Here is a 14,377-nt window from a genome sequence, read left to right as displayed (position 1 = left end):
TTTCTTCTGCAGAAGGAGTTAGAGCTATTTCTTCAGGAAAGAAAAAAAGTAAATCTCAGCCATGTGTTTTGGGCGCAACGTAATTTTGGCACTCAAGAAAATGAAAATAAACCAGAAGAAGCCAAAATAAAAAAGGAGCCTAGTGAGCTGTAAGTCCCTGGCTATGAGCAGATTGAGGGGTGACTGCACATCATAGCAATGTTCTGGGCTCTGTCTCTTCATCCATCTGTGACCTGATAAGAAGGTGCTTCAGCTTTCTTCCTGCCCTTTATGCTTATGAATCCTTCCCACACAAATTTAGGGGGAAATAGAGTTAATACACTCCTATAAAGAATCAGGGCTTAATAACTGAGCCCAGGCAGCTTGAAAGTTTATATATAACCACCGGGTATATAGAAGCCTTTGGGAAGAAATTTTAAGCAGCACTTGCTCTATATATGGGAGCTGTGATGCTCAGGAATAAAAAGCTCAATCCAACAGTAATTTTCTGTTTGGTAGTGACCAGTTCTAATGCACTTGACAGTTCAGCAGCTTTCAGTGAGTTTTGGCAGAGAACATTAATTTTTAAAGTGTAATTATAAAGGAATTATAGTATCAGAAAGGTATTTTTACTTGAGGGAGCAAGGGGAAGGAGAAAAAACATTAATCTGTAATTGAAGAAAGGCTGAAGAGACAAGGACTTGCAATGCCAAGAGTTAAAAAAATCCCTGATAAACACAAGCAAACAAACTAGACAATGTGAGACAGAAAAGTTCAGCAACTCAAAAATGGATCATAAAAATCAATTAACATTCATTTAGAAACAGAATTCACAAAGATGGACAGTGCTTTGACACTATAGCCATGATTGATTACAAATAAAATAATAATAATAATTAAGAAAAAAAGCAATACAATGTCTAAGTCAATGAATTCAGCCAAGCAAAACTAGTGCAGGCTGCACACTGTGACAATGAACAAGCAATGAAAAAAAATCCAGAGGATTATAACATACTACAAGAGCTTTACAGTATATTCAATATTTATTGAGGTTGAACTGATTGCATGAAGCCCTCTGCTGCCAGGAACATTCATATTTGTTGTCCAAGCTACTGGTCTTGGCCTCAAGCCATCTCCCATTGAGTCCTGTAGGTAACTGGTGGGCAGGGAAGTCTTTCATCAGATCATTAAAAGCAGAGCACAGTTGTGTTAGGTTGCTGAGAGCAGCAGTTCTGCTTAAAACAGCTGGTCCTTACGCATTCAACAACTGAACCTCTGCTGGAAATGAATTTGTCTCCTGATCCTTCTTCGGAATCAGGCTGTGGTTTCTGATCCTGCTCTGCTCTGGAGGCTTCCTGCTGAGGTGTCCCGGTTTCTAGAGGCAGAACTTTTGCAGTTTGGTGCTGAGGAGGTCCAAACAGGCAACACCACAGGAGGTAATGACAAATAAACCATTGAGTTTGCTACCTAGGAACAGCAGACTCCACCAAATAGTTCTATTTCAAAGGTAAGCAGAGCTGTAGGCACCTCAAAGATTAGCTGAATGTTATCAGTAAGTTCAAATAGTTTGTTGGTGCTAAGTATTCAGAATTACACTTGTTATCAGATTTGATAGGGAAAAGATAGGTTTGAAAATTGTATTTCTAAGTGATGTATCTTCATAGGCAGAGGAAATTAGGGGAAAATAACTTTAGAAGCAAAGATAATGATAATTGTGGATAGTTGTCACTGTGCTATTGGAAAGAGGTGTTCTTTCCAGACATGCTGGGCTCAAGATAGTCTTTGAACAACTCAAGTACTGCTGCCTAGGTAGCATAAACAATCACATTTTTAATTACTACAGCAAACATAGTAATTAAAATTTTAGAAATGCGTTTAATTTCATTTTCCTGATTGAAGTGTAGAAGGGTCTTGGGGCATAATATTTTCAAATTTGGAGAATTCTGAAACTAAAATAGCACATTTCTAAAAGAAAAAAAAAATAGCAAATCACAGCAATTCAATTGCTTTGAATTGCACAGGGTAATAATCTTGTATGTCTGGAGACCTTGTATCCCTCAGTCAAGTCTGATTGTAATTGATTCACATATCCAAAAAGATTTTGGTAGCTAGAGAAATGCCAAGTGAAGTTCAGTGGAGAAAAAAATAAAAAACAAACAAAAACACCTTAAATTTTAGATGTTCATAGCTCTCAGAGTTGCTCACTATTTGTACTTCAAAGGTATGTGACATATTTCTCGGTCAGGCAAAGTAACAAGAGCATTAGATGTGAGTTTTGGTGACCAGGTTTATATCAAAGGCAGTAGTGGGCTACCTGGACCTTTGGTTCTTGTGCCCTTGTGACCTTTTTTCTTTTCTTTGGAATTAAGTATATTCTTTTAATTTCTTTGATCTTCAGTTTCACTGTTAGTAAAATTGAGATAATGCAACTTAGCTAACTTTAAGAGAAGTGAGAAGAAGGATGTGTGGATTCTTAGTACTTAGTATTTTATGTATGGATTCTTAGTTACAAGTATTTTAATATTTCAGTTTTTCCCATTCCCCAAGAAGAAAAGACTTCCTATATTAATTTGTTATGATTCATAGGAAATTTTCAAGCCTGTAACTGCACAGTATCAATAAATCATAAACTAGGTAGTTCTTATAATTCTTTGTACAGGGTTCTAAACTCATGTTTACTTGAAGAATGGTAAGCTCATTCTACCATGTAAAAGCTGCATTTATACAATCGTTTTTACAAAACAAAGTAAAATAAATAAATTTAAAAAAAGGAAACATTTACTGATTGGCTGCAACTTTGAAAAATAGTATTTAAATCTTCAGCCTTAGCTTTCCAGTTATTCCTCTTTCCAGTGTGTATTTCCATAAAAATAATAAGCTCTGTTGTCAATGCTATGCCTCCTGTCATCTCCTGCTTGGTCAAGTGTGGGTTCATCAAGGTTTTTGTATTGTTGATACATGAGTGCTGTAGCATTGTGGTAGCTTCTGTCAGATAATGCAGCTGTCTTGAACTCCCATATATAAGAATGAAAAAAACCCCAAAGCTATAGCCCTTTGAAGAGCTCTTATAAAATGTGTTCCTAATTAGATACATAGAATAGAGAATACCAGAGGGATTTGTTCATTGTCACAGACCTTCAGAGCTGAATTTCCACAACAATTTGCTGAAGCACATAGACAAGAGGCATGTATAACTGCATGTGATCCAGAGGTAAGATGTGCTAGATCTGAGGCATCTGAAATAAGAAGCAGTGGGAAGCAGAAGCATCCTTGTATTTCAAGACAATTATACTCAGTGTTTACCTGCAGAATTCAGGCAGCAAACATAAAATATTTCAAAAGGAAGCAGGTTAAAACATACATTTAAAAGACATTTTAAAACCTTAAGTGTAGTCCAATAACAGCAGATGTTTCTTAAAAGAGTGTATCCAAAAATTAGATGTCATTTTTTTGGTCATAGACTAGGCAGTGGAAAAGAGAAGTTTAATTTACTCATGTAAGTATAAGGCACTCTGCTGGGATGAGCAGCTCCAAAGTGCCTTGAAGTGTTCTTCTGAATGTGTTGTGTGCAGGGAGTTTTTTAATCAGCTGTTGCTCACATGCAATGTAACAAGTTGTGCCATGAACAGCCGATCTAACAGCACCAGCTTTCCGGTGGCTCTCTTCCACATTTTTCCCCTGTTTTATCAGTGTTGACTGATAAAAGATGATCTTACAAGTCTTTCTTTGAATGAGGACGTAATAGAGTATCTCTTCCTATTTGTAGGCCTATTTTCCTGAAGCTTTTGTGAAAAAAAAAATCTTTAAGTTTTCAGGTCTTTTGTCTAGTTTGCTTGAAATTGTTCAGGAGCACAGAAGTTATTTCAAGGGAACAGACATTGCACATGGATGTTACTTGCTTAAGTCTCGTTTCTTTGGGAAACCTGTATAAATGCAGTATTTAGAATTTTCAGTAAAAGAAATCCAATTATCATCATGTGTCAGAGTGAATACTTGTATTAACACCATCAGATTATCTGTGTGTACTTGTATATAACATTAAAGTATTTAAATAACTGGCAAAACCTGGCAAGTTAAAATTATGCAAAGTTAGAAAGAAAATGCCAAATTAAGGTTATTGAATCTATATTAATGTTTTCTTCTTTTGCTTTGGTAGTTATAGCACTCCACGTTATTAAAAGCCAGATATGCCATGAGTAAGCTTCAGGAAAATAAATGCTCAGTATACTTAATGTCTCAGAGTTGGCTTTAAAACAACTGGATGTGTTAAATCCATGTATCTGTTGCTATGTTCCAAAGTTTTATGAGCAGCCTATCCTCAAAGAGTAGGTGTGCGTTAGAAAGGCCATGAAATCTCCATCCCTGGAGATAGTCAGACCTCAGCTGGAGAGATCACTGCACAACTTGGTCTGTGCTGGTCATGCGTTGAGCAGAGATCGGACTGGGTGGCCCAGAGAGTGCCTCCTGATCTAAAGAAATCTATGTTCTGTGACCAGATCTGTGGACCAGAAACAGCTGTTCTATAAAGTATACGTAATCTGTATGCTTTAAATTACCTAAAAATACTTCTGTGTAAAACAATTTGAACCTTTAAAACTATGTTAGCTTCCATTAGGCCAAAACAGTATCATATTTCTTTAAAATCTGTACATGGCCTACCTAATAGCTAGGCCGGTTAGCAATTACTTAGTTATCTACAAAAATAAGAAATCAGAACAGGTCTAAATTTTACTGATGTTGAATGTAGTCTCATTTTAGATCTCCTAGCAAAGGACAGAATTTTACTATTTTCAGAGTATCTAGAAGATTAAGTTGAAAATGGCATGTCAAATCATAGACAATGCGGTGCAAAGCGGTACTTCTGAGAGAAATTAAAGAAGAATCCTACATAGATTGCTAACAAATTTAGAGAATGAGATTGTCGTTTATGACAAACAATGGTTACCATGTTTTTTTTGTAAGGGATGGATAATGTACAGTATAAAAAATATTGTCTGCTTATTCAGAAGGTGATATAGTACAGTGCTGTGCAGAAAACAGTGTTTTCTGATTTGGAAAAGTAGTTTAAAAATATTTAATCAGTACAGATTGGAGAAGAGGCACCAAAACACAAAGAGTATGTCTGTAAATACTTGAGAGAAATAAATGGGTTGGTGATATAACAGGAGGAAATAGCCCTCAGCTATAACAGGTAGGGAATAGTGTTGTGACTGTTGTATTTCACACATATGCAGTGCCATGAGTCTGTGGAATGAAATTGGCACACATGTAGAATTGAATTGTGAACAATTAGAGGATAGATACAACAGCTATTAGAAGAACATTTGTAAATCCTAAGGTTTATTAGATGATGGAATTATTTGTCAAGGGAAGGTCTCAAGCACAAGAGTAACAACAGCAGGTCAAACTTTGTTATACAAGATCCTTCAGTGTTATGTCAGGGAAATGTTTTTTCCAGTCCTAGTACATGAGGTCTTATGAATACAAAAAAGAAGCAAAGTAGTAGACAGGATAAAATTAGGATAGAAAACATGTACTCCATTAGTCACATCCGATACCTGAATAAGAAATTGGCAGCCGCCAAGGAAAAGACTTTGCTAAAGCATGAATACTTCTCCTGTACACTGTAAAAAAAAAAAAAAAAAAAAATTAAAACACAACCAAACAAAAACAATTGGCTATTTAAAACACAGTATGCCCATGAGGGTGTTGAATAATTATGAATCATGCCTTGGAATGCCACAAAATATATTGATAAAGGCAGAAATACTGCAAAATAACCTATATATTGAAGTCTCAAATTCAGGTGTTAGATCTAGCCACTGTTTTCTCAGATACAGATTTTCTGGTGTGACTGAGTACTCACTACATCACTCTGGATTGTGCCTGTGAAAGGGCAGAATTTGTTCTTCATTCTCTTTCTTATGCAACATTTTTATTCATATGCACCATATATATAGTCTGGGTTTTGTCTTGGATTGAACTAATAGCTTAATGTACTAAGTTAAACTCAGTTGACAACGAAATTATTAATGTACTATTTCTCTCCTCCTCACTGCAGTATGCTGTCTGGCTGGTCCTTTGGATTACATGGAACGTGTTTGTTATCTGCTTCTATTTGGAGGCTGGGGACCTTTCAAAGGTAATTTACTGTTGGATACATTTAAGCCATCAACACTTTGTTAACATGCCCCATTCAAAAGGCTGTGTTCTGTTTTACTCATCCTCTTAGTTTTAATAGAATGAAGGTAGTATGATGGAGATTTGGAGTATTCTGGGTATGTTAGAAACTTTTACTCTAGACAGTAATGAGCATATACTTTCTGGTGCCTGCAACAATAATAGTATATATATTTTTAAAGAAAATTACCTCTTTCTGCCCCCTCAGTAATTTTGCAATGCAAATTTCACCTCTATCAGACATTCCTTAGTGATTTTATTTTTTTTCCTTAGTGATTCTTTTGTGATTGAATACAAAACATTACCCTCTCAAGGGTAAAAAAAAATACTTTTTGTACCATTTAGCTTGCTGTTAAATGGTACTTAGGTGGATTCCTCTTAGGTGTCTTATACCATAGCATAGTAATTGTAAAACAAGGTGTCTTTCATTAAATTAAAATGTAAACTGAGGTGCCAAAATAAATTGCCATTTGGATACAGCAGTGTTTTTTAACTTTGTTTTTCTGGTAAGAATGTTATGATTGAACACTTGTATATAATAAAAACCCATAGGAAATACATGTTTTCCTAAGAATGATCTATTTGTGGTGTTTTATTGACACTGTAAGTGAGAACACATGGAGTGGCAGTTGGTAACGGGCTCAAACCAGCATCTCAAACCAAAACTCTTACTTTCTGACCTGATCCTGGAAGGCTGGCAATTTGTGGGATAAATGATTAGCAATGGTAACAAATTATTTTGTTAAAGTATAAGCTTCAACTGAGTCTAAATATTGCTCTCCATTCTGACTTATGCTCACAATGGTGTGAACTGACGATCAAGGAGAATCCCATAATGTGAAAGAGATCAGATTCTCTTCTTGACTTGGAGATTTAATTGCTGTTCCTGATTCAAGGGAGTTTGGCCCAACTGTAAATTACAGATGTAATTCTCTGATCCTTTGTGAGTTACTGACATGTTATGATGCAGAAAATTGAACACAATTATAGGAAGAATAAGTGAGGCAAAGATACTTCCTTACCTGTATTTTCTCTCAAATCACCCTCAAAGTACAAAAAATACTAAACTTGGATATTTCATCCCCACGTATTCTGTTTCTTCAAAAGATGATGACTTCAAAAGGATCAGAGTTTCATTTCCTGAGGTTGTGAAGCAATTTTCTGCTGGTAAAACGTTACACTTGCTGGGTTTTATATCTTCAGACAGAACCAATATCATTAAAAGACTGGCAAAAACATAGTAAGTAAAAGGACTTGCATATTATCTTTTATTTGGTTAAAATGCTTTCTGTATTGCTAAGTGAACTAATATTTAAACCTCACACCTGTTGTGCCAGATATTCAACCCAATCTACTCATCTTTTCACCTGCTTGTTTCAGCCATCTGTATTTGTAAACGTGTAAATGTTGGGATGCTTATAGTGTCTGGGGAAGTGAAATGGGGTGGGAAGGGAGAAAGGAGAAGCAGCTATTTGAGCATTGTGTTTTAATGGGTATGAAAACAGCTTAAGTAAGCACTAGCTGCAATAAAGATGGGCAAAAACCAGTATCTAAGCCTGGAACTAATTTTTTTCTGAAGTCTAGGGCTGTGTCATCTAAAGTGTTTCCCAATCACCCATATGTTTCAGCCTTATGTCTGGATGCAGTTAAAAGTTTTATTTTTTTCTTAAGAGATATTATTTGTTGCAGTTATATGATCTGCCTTAAAATACCCAGTAGAGTATATTCCTTCCATTTGAGCTGTTTTTCACACCAACAGCATTGGTAAATTGAGGGAGAAAAGGAAAAGTTCTTATAAAATGGATTTATAAAACAGCAATGGATAGACTCATTAACAGCAAAAGGTCTAATTCACACAAGGGACATCACCCTCCTCTTCTTTCCCTTTCAACTGTGAATGGTACATCAAAATTTTGCCACATGATCAAGTCTTCTGCAAGATCTAGGGCCTAGAAATTCTATTCTAGAAAATCTATTGGAAAGATATCCAGCTGTTTGGGTGAATGAAACTTACCCTCCTGTTCTAAATCCTTCAGAGGCTCCAACTGCTTTACAGATATAAAGATCCATTTACAAAATGGATCATTTTAAGTTTTATGTCTCCCAGTCACATTCATACATCTGAAGCTGAATCTTCTTTATTATTTATAAATTCATCTGGGAATAACTGCAACTTCAAATCTGTAATGATACTCCTGTGAATTTTTTGTGTGTTTGGAATGGCTTTCTCTTTTTGAAGAAAGCTCTGGGTCTGGATTGGTTCTAAATAGAGAATAAAAATAACCTTTGGGTAAGTACCAGAGGGATGCCTCTGAGGTTGTAAACCATGAGAGAGGATCGTGTGCAGCATGGCTTTAGGAATTAATAGGTTAAAATTACAGCCTAATAGTAGTTCAGCTGGGTATAGTTCATTTTTGTGTGTATTATTTATAACTTTCTACCAAATAAAAGAAAAGAGAAGCTTTTGAGGGTTTTTTTAAGTTTTGAGAACAGTTTTTATTCTGTGTATACATACATCAATTTTTCCATCATCATCTTCTGACACAATGGAGAGGACATTTCAATTGTTAATACACCTTACTACAAAAGGCTCGCTAGCTTCATCCTTTTTTTATTTTAGTTGTGGGTGTGGAGGTCATGACATTTTTTCACCTTCTTTTTATTACACTGAAACAGACCTTCAAAGACTCAGAAAATTTTAAAATGAGGGAATCATCTCTGAAGGGACTGAGGAGATTCAAGCATTATTAGTGAACAGCCATGCAAATCTGTTTGCATTATAAACCATTGCAATCATATATATCTTGTGGAAAATAGCATCACACTAAGCATTTTCTGTCCTTGAGGCATGGTTGTCTTTGCTGAAACTCTTTCACAGCAAACTGGAATATTTATGGCTTTGTAACAAAGAGGAAGTGTAATCACTTGTTCTTAACCTTGTTATGTGGATCTGTGAATGAATGCCTAGAAAACTTCTCAGACTTACTTTTCAGTATTACTTTTTGATAATACTTAATTAGCCTGGGTGTTGTTTTGCTTGCTGGTGTGTGCCCTACTCTGTAAGTAGGACTTTAAGGTTTCAGGAGAATATTTATTCTGGCCTGTGGCTAAGCAAATGTAGCATACAAAAATCATAACCTTATGTCTTGAATGAGCCACATCTGGAGTACACTGATGAAACAAAAGGGGAAACTAATGAAAAGCATCTCTGAGAAAATGTAATATTTCAGTGATTGGTTTAAATTTATCAAGAAAAGACCCAAGGAACTACATTCAGCTATGTCAGAACAAAAAAAAAAAAAAAAAAAAAAAAAAAGATAACAGTCTGTTTATAATTTTTTACTTCTTCAGACAAAATTCCCATTTACTTCTGTGGGATTCAACTGCAACCTCTGAATTAAGACCCTCAGTAGAATGAGTGCTGCAATTGCTCCTGTAATGAAGAAACAGCACTCTTGCTTCAAGGCATTTAGAAGCTTTTCCTAGTTATGTCTAAGGATCCTACAAGCAGAACAGAAGCAGAATAAGAACTATCAAACTCCCATTTTCAATTTAAAAATTAATAGATGTTTTTTCACTGCAAAAAATGCATGGTTGAGGTTGCACTGGTCCCATCACAAGAGTGGGAGCGCAGAGATGATGCTGCTGTCACTTACTGGAAGTCAAGGCGGAGGCTGGACTTCCGGTGCTGGATGAGGGGGACCAGCTAGGGTCCAAAGCAGCCCTTGCAGTCCCAGCCTTGTGCCAGTACATTTGGTTCTCCTTGCATGCAACCCTACTTGTGTGACCAGACACCAGAGCTCTCCTCTCACTTCTACCTGGCTGATCTCCGGTATCACTTTGCTGTAGTCACTACAGTACTATGTGAATGTGAACAAGAATACACTTTTTGAAAACTCATTTTAACTGTCAAAATTGAGTTAGTTTCTATCTGTGTGGCATTCTTGACATTTTTCTTATGGTTACATACAAAGGTTACATTTAATAAATTAAATCTTTAGGTTGTACTTATATGTCTTTTGACACAAAAATTAGGTGTTTGAAAGTCAAAAACTCCGGTATCTTGAAATGCCAGAATTAAGGTTGTTTGTATAAGCATAATTTAGCTCTTTTTGCACATTGATTTTACATAACTTTTAATTATGCAGTCACAGCTGGGTTTTTGTTGTTGTGGGGTTTTTTTGCCTTCACAATCTTTTCCTTAATCTCTGTACAGAATAGCCTATTTTGAAGATTAATCAGGTTTGGGAACTGAGTGAGGCTGCCATACTGGATCTCACTCTATTTATTGCATAGTCAGAAAAAGCTTAACAAAGAGGAAGAAAAAAAAAAATTGTGCTTTTCTTACCATGTGTGGCCATTACATATTTTGTTTTCTTCTCATTGGCTATTATGTAATTAATTTCCATACTTCATGTAAGTAAATCTGGTACTTCAACTCTGCTCTGAAAACATGTAGAATAATACTGTGAAAGCTTATGTACAGAACCGTGGCACCTAAGCACAGTGGTGATTGTATGTACATAGCTCACCATGTGTAGTGAAAGTGCAGTTCCTCATTAATTTAACACTCATTCTACATATCTGAATTGCAAGCTACTGTTCTTTTTTTTTTAAAAAAAAAAGAAAAACAAACTGAAAAACAGGCATTGTTTGCATTCAAACATAGCTACATTCTTTTCTATATTGTCCTGAGCTGCAACAGAGGGAACATGAAAGATCAGGAGAGATTAGAAAACCCCATTTATTTGAAATTATTAAATATGATACAAAGAACTGAATGTATTGTAGCTATTAAAATATAAACTAAAGAAAAATAATTAGATTATTTTTTGCCAGAAATTTTAAGGGAAATCAAATATTTCTGTATATATTTTCTTTTACCTACCCCAAATATCTGCAAATAAAAGACCCACAAAATCATAGAGAAATTCATGTTGATAAAGACCTCTCAAGGTCACTTAATCAAGCCTCCTGCTCAGAGCAGCACCAACTTCAAAGCTAGATCAGATTGCTCAGAGTTTCAGCCAGTCAAGTTTTAATAGTCTTCAAGGATGGAAATTTTACAACCTCTTTAGATCTTAACCATTCTCATTGTGAAACATCTTCTCCTGTTATGCAGTTGAAAATTCCATTGCTGAAAGCTGTGTCTGCTTCTTGTCCTTTCACTGCACACCTCTCAGAAGAATCATGCTTTATCTTTTCTAACACTCCCTTTAAGCTTTTAACTGCAGTTGGGTACTTCAGCTTTCTTTTTCCTCCTTCTGTAGTTAAATTCCTATTCCAACCACACACAACTTGTTGCACCTCACAAGAAAAAAAAGGTAATTATCATGTAATAAATAATCAGTTCACTTTTCACAATTTTAAATGCTTTACTATGGAAGGAAAATGAAGGGTCTTCACTTTTATGTAAAACTATATAGTATTTTTAGTATAATGCATAAAGATGAGGGGTATCCTTGTTGTCTAGAAGTACTAACAGATTCAAAAATAATTAGAATCCTTTAATTCAAAGACAATTAAATTTATATGAACATTTAAGTGCCTAATATTGAATTTAGGGAAATTTAGTTGCCTAAATTATACTTAGCCTGCATGTAAAGCTTGCAGTCAAATAAAATAGTGAAAATGTGTAATTCTGCCCCCTTTCCTGCTGAGGTAAGTATGAACCAGGAAGGCTAACCAAAACTTGGTAAAGTAACTGATAGTGAGCAGGCAGAAGGCAAAATAATGGCATTGCTGGGGAATACCCCTGGGGAGAGAGAGGCAGCTCTGGGAATGCAGAGGAACTACTGGAGAAATGAAGGTTTAGAGAGAGAGTTTGCTGCTATTTTGTTATCTGCAAGTATTGCCCACTCTGTAGCTGAAATGCAAGTTTGACTGTTTTCCACATCATGGAAGCAGAGTAATAAAGACAAATGTAAGAAATCATAGAAGTGGAATTCCCCAACTGTCAATATACACTGTGATTAATATCAGTGTTTTCATATTCATAGTGGTGGTTCATAGAAAGTAAGGCCAGAAGGGACTTCAGGATATGATCAGTCCATTCTCCTACCTCCAGCCAGGCTCAGCAACCACCCAGAACTGTGGGAGAGCATCTGATGCAAAAGATCTTAAGGAAGAAATGAGCAGTTTAGAAATCCACCCACTGCTGACCTTCATGCGTGAACAACTTTTCAAGACTGATAAATTCACCTTTCCTTTGTTAACCTGAGATGTTAGTCCAGGATTAGCCACGTATGGCTGGCTTTTAGTGGCTGTAGTGCAGTCTATCCCTTCTCTTTTCCTTTTCCACTGGATGACACTAATCGGAAGAGGAATAAGCAGCAACGGTTGTAGCACTTCCTGCCAAAGGACAAATTAATGCAGCCCTGCATTGCTGGTGGAAATAAATGGAAGAGGTGGGATGAAACATGAAGCCACATTTCCTTCTATCATTCTCATTTGTCTCCACCATCTTACCTAGCAAAATTATAAGGACAAACAAGAAATAGGAATATCCCAACATTGGCAAGCACACATCTACCTAGGTATCTGACTTTCACATACCACTGCTCAGATTGACACCTAGTTGCTCTGAAATGCGGTTTATATCCATATGCAAATTAAGTGCAATAATGCAAATTACTTCAGGATATGATTTGCATAGCTTGTCATTCATGATGCTTAAAAACCATGCTGGCTATGAGTGCTGAACACTTTATGCAGCTAATATACTCTGATTTTTTAAAGGGACAGTTTGATAACTAGACACAGCTGATGTAAGAAGGAAATAAAAGAAATGGTTAGTTCATCTTCAGTGTAACTCAGATGTAACAAAGCAATGAACTTGGTAACAAGATTGAACTTAGACTAGTTACACATTCATTCTACATTACTTTATGCCAATTAGCATAATCATTGCACTGCTTTGATTCCACATTTACTAATTATTTTTGTAAGGTAGTGGTCGTTAACAGTTAAATGTCAATGTTGCACATACTCTAATAAGACAACCTGCAGGATGTTTAATTCTCAACATATTACCTTCCTTGGATGTTGTTCTAACAGATGTCCTGTTAAGATAACAGAGAAATTAAATTAGTTTTCAACTCAAAGCATCTGGTTAACTTTGTAAGTAAATGCCTTTGAGTGGTAAATCTGACCAGGGTTTTCAGAAAAATAGATATCAGAATGTTTTAAGTAAATGACTTTATTTTTTCACTTCTATTACTCAGGGCAGATTTGACATGCTTGATCATATATCTAACAGATGAAAATTGAAAATAGTGCTGGCAACCAGCAGTGTTAGGTTATTCTGAGGGTAGTTTCATGGGTAGATACTATTAAGCATGCTTATGGTGTCAGATAATTTAGTTTTGCAGCAATTTTTTAAACTTCCAGCTTTACTAGCTGAAAGATAACTGTTTATAAATTTTAACTGTTTATTACTGTAGACGTAGCATATGGTGGAAAACATTTAGATAAAAGTAGAATTTTTCATCTCTTTAATGGTGAAGCAAATTGTGATAGGAAATCATTCAAACTATAGAAAAACATGAAATATGGTTGTATAGATTTTGCTTATTGTACAAAGTTTATCTTTTAATATTCAGGGCTATATTTTGTTGAGTTCACGAATAAGCATACATCTGCATATTAATTTATATATGCACACTTTTCCTGTAATCTATTAGTTATGCACTGAATAAAGGAACACATGAATATGAGGGAAGGGATGCCATCCAGAGGGACCTTGACACACTTGAGAGGTAGGTCAATGCCAACCTCATTCAACAAGTTCAGCAAGGCCAAGTGCAAGGTCCTGCGCCTAAGTCGGGGCAATCCCAACCACAACTACAGGCTGGGAGGAGAAGTGATTCTCTGCAGCCCTGGTGAAGAAGGACTTGGAGCTGCTGATTGGTAAGAAGCTCAGCATGACCCAACGGTATCTGCTTGCAGCCCAGAAAGCCATCTGTGTCCAGGGCTGCATCAAAGGGAACATGGCCAGCAGGCCAAGGATGGTGATCCTGCCCATCTACTCTGCTCTTGTGAGACCCCACCTACAGTACTGCATCCAGCTCTGGGGCCTCTGACACAAAAGGGATGTGGAGCTTCTCAAGTGAGTCCAGAGAAGGGCCATGAAGATGATCCAAGGGCTGAAGCATCTCTCCTACGAAGACAGTTTGAGACAGTTGAGCTTGTTCAGCCTGGAGAAGGGTCCAGGGAGACA

At 36.2% G+C, this 14,377-nt stretch overlaps 1 protein-coding gene across 2 annotated transcripts in view; it reads left to right on the top strand.

Moving 5' to 3' along the window:
* NKAIN2 (sodium/potassium transporting ATPase interacting 2) overlaps positions 1-14,377 on the top strand; it is a gene marked incomplete at its 5' end in the record, with an annotated part of 554,970 nt that overhangs the window by 294,768 nt on the left and 245,825 nt on the right. For both annotated transcript variants that reach the window (XM_080614923.1, XM_080614922.1), the window contains one exon: positions 6,041-6,121. In XM_080614923.1, the coding sequence (XP_080471049.1) occupies positions 6,041-6,121 (81 nt within the window). The remainder of the gene's footprint in view (positions 1-6,040; positions 6,122-14,377) is intronic.

This window comes from Psittacula echo, assembly GCF_963264785.1.
Source record: "Psittacula echo genome assembly, chromosome: 4".
Lineage (NCBI taxonomy): Eukaryota > Metazoa > Chordata > Aves > Psittaciformes > Psittacidae > Psittacula > Psittacula echo.
Note: the sequence above shows the minus strand (reverse complement) of the source record. Positions and strands in the feature narration are given on the sequence as shown.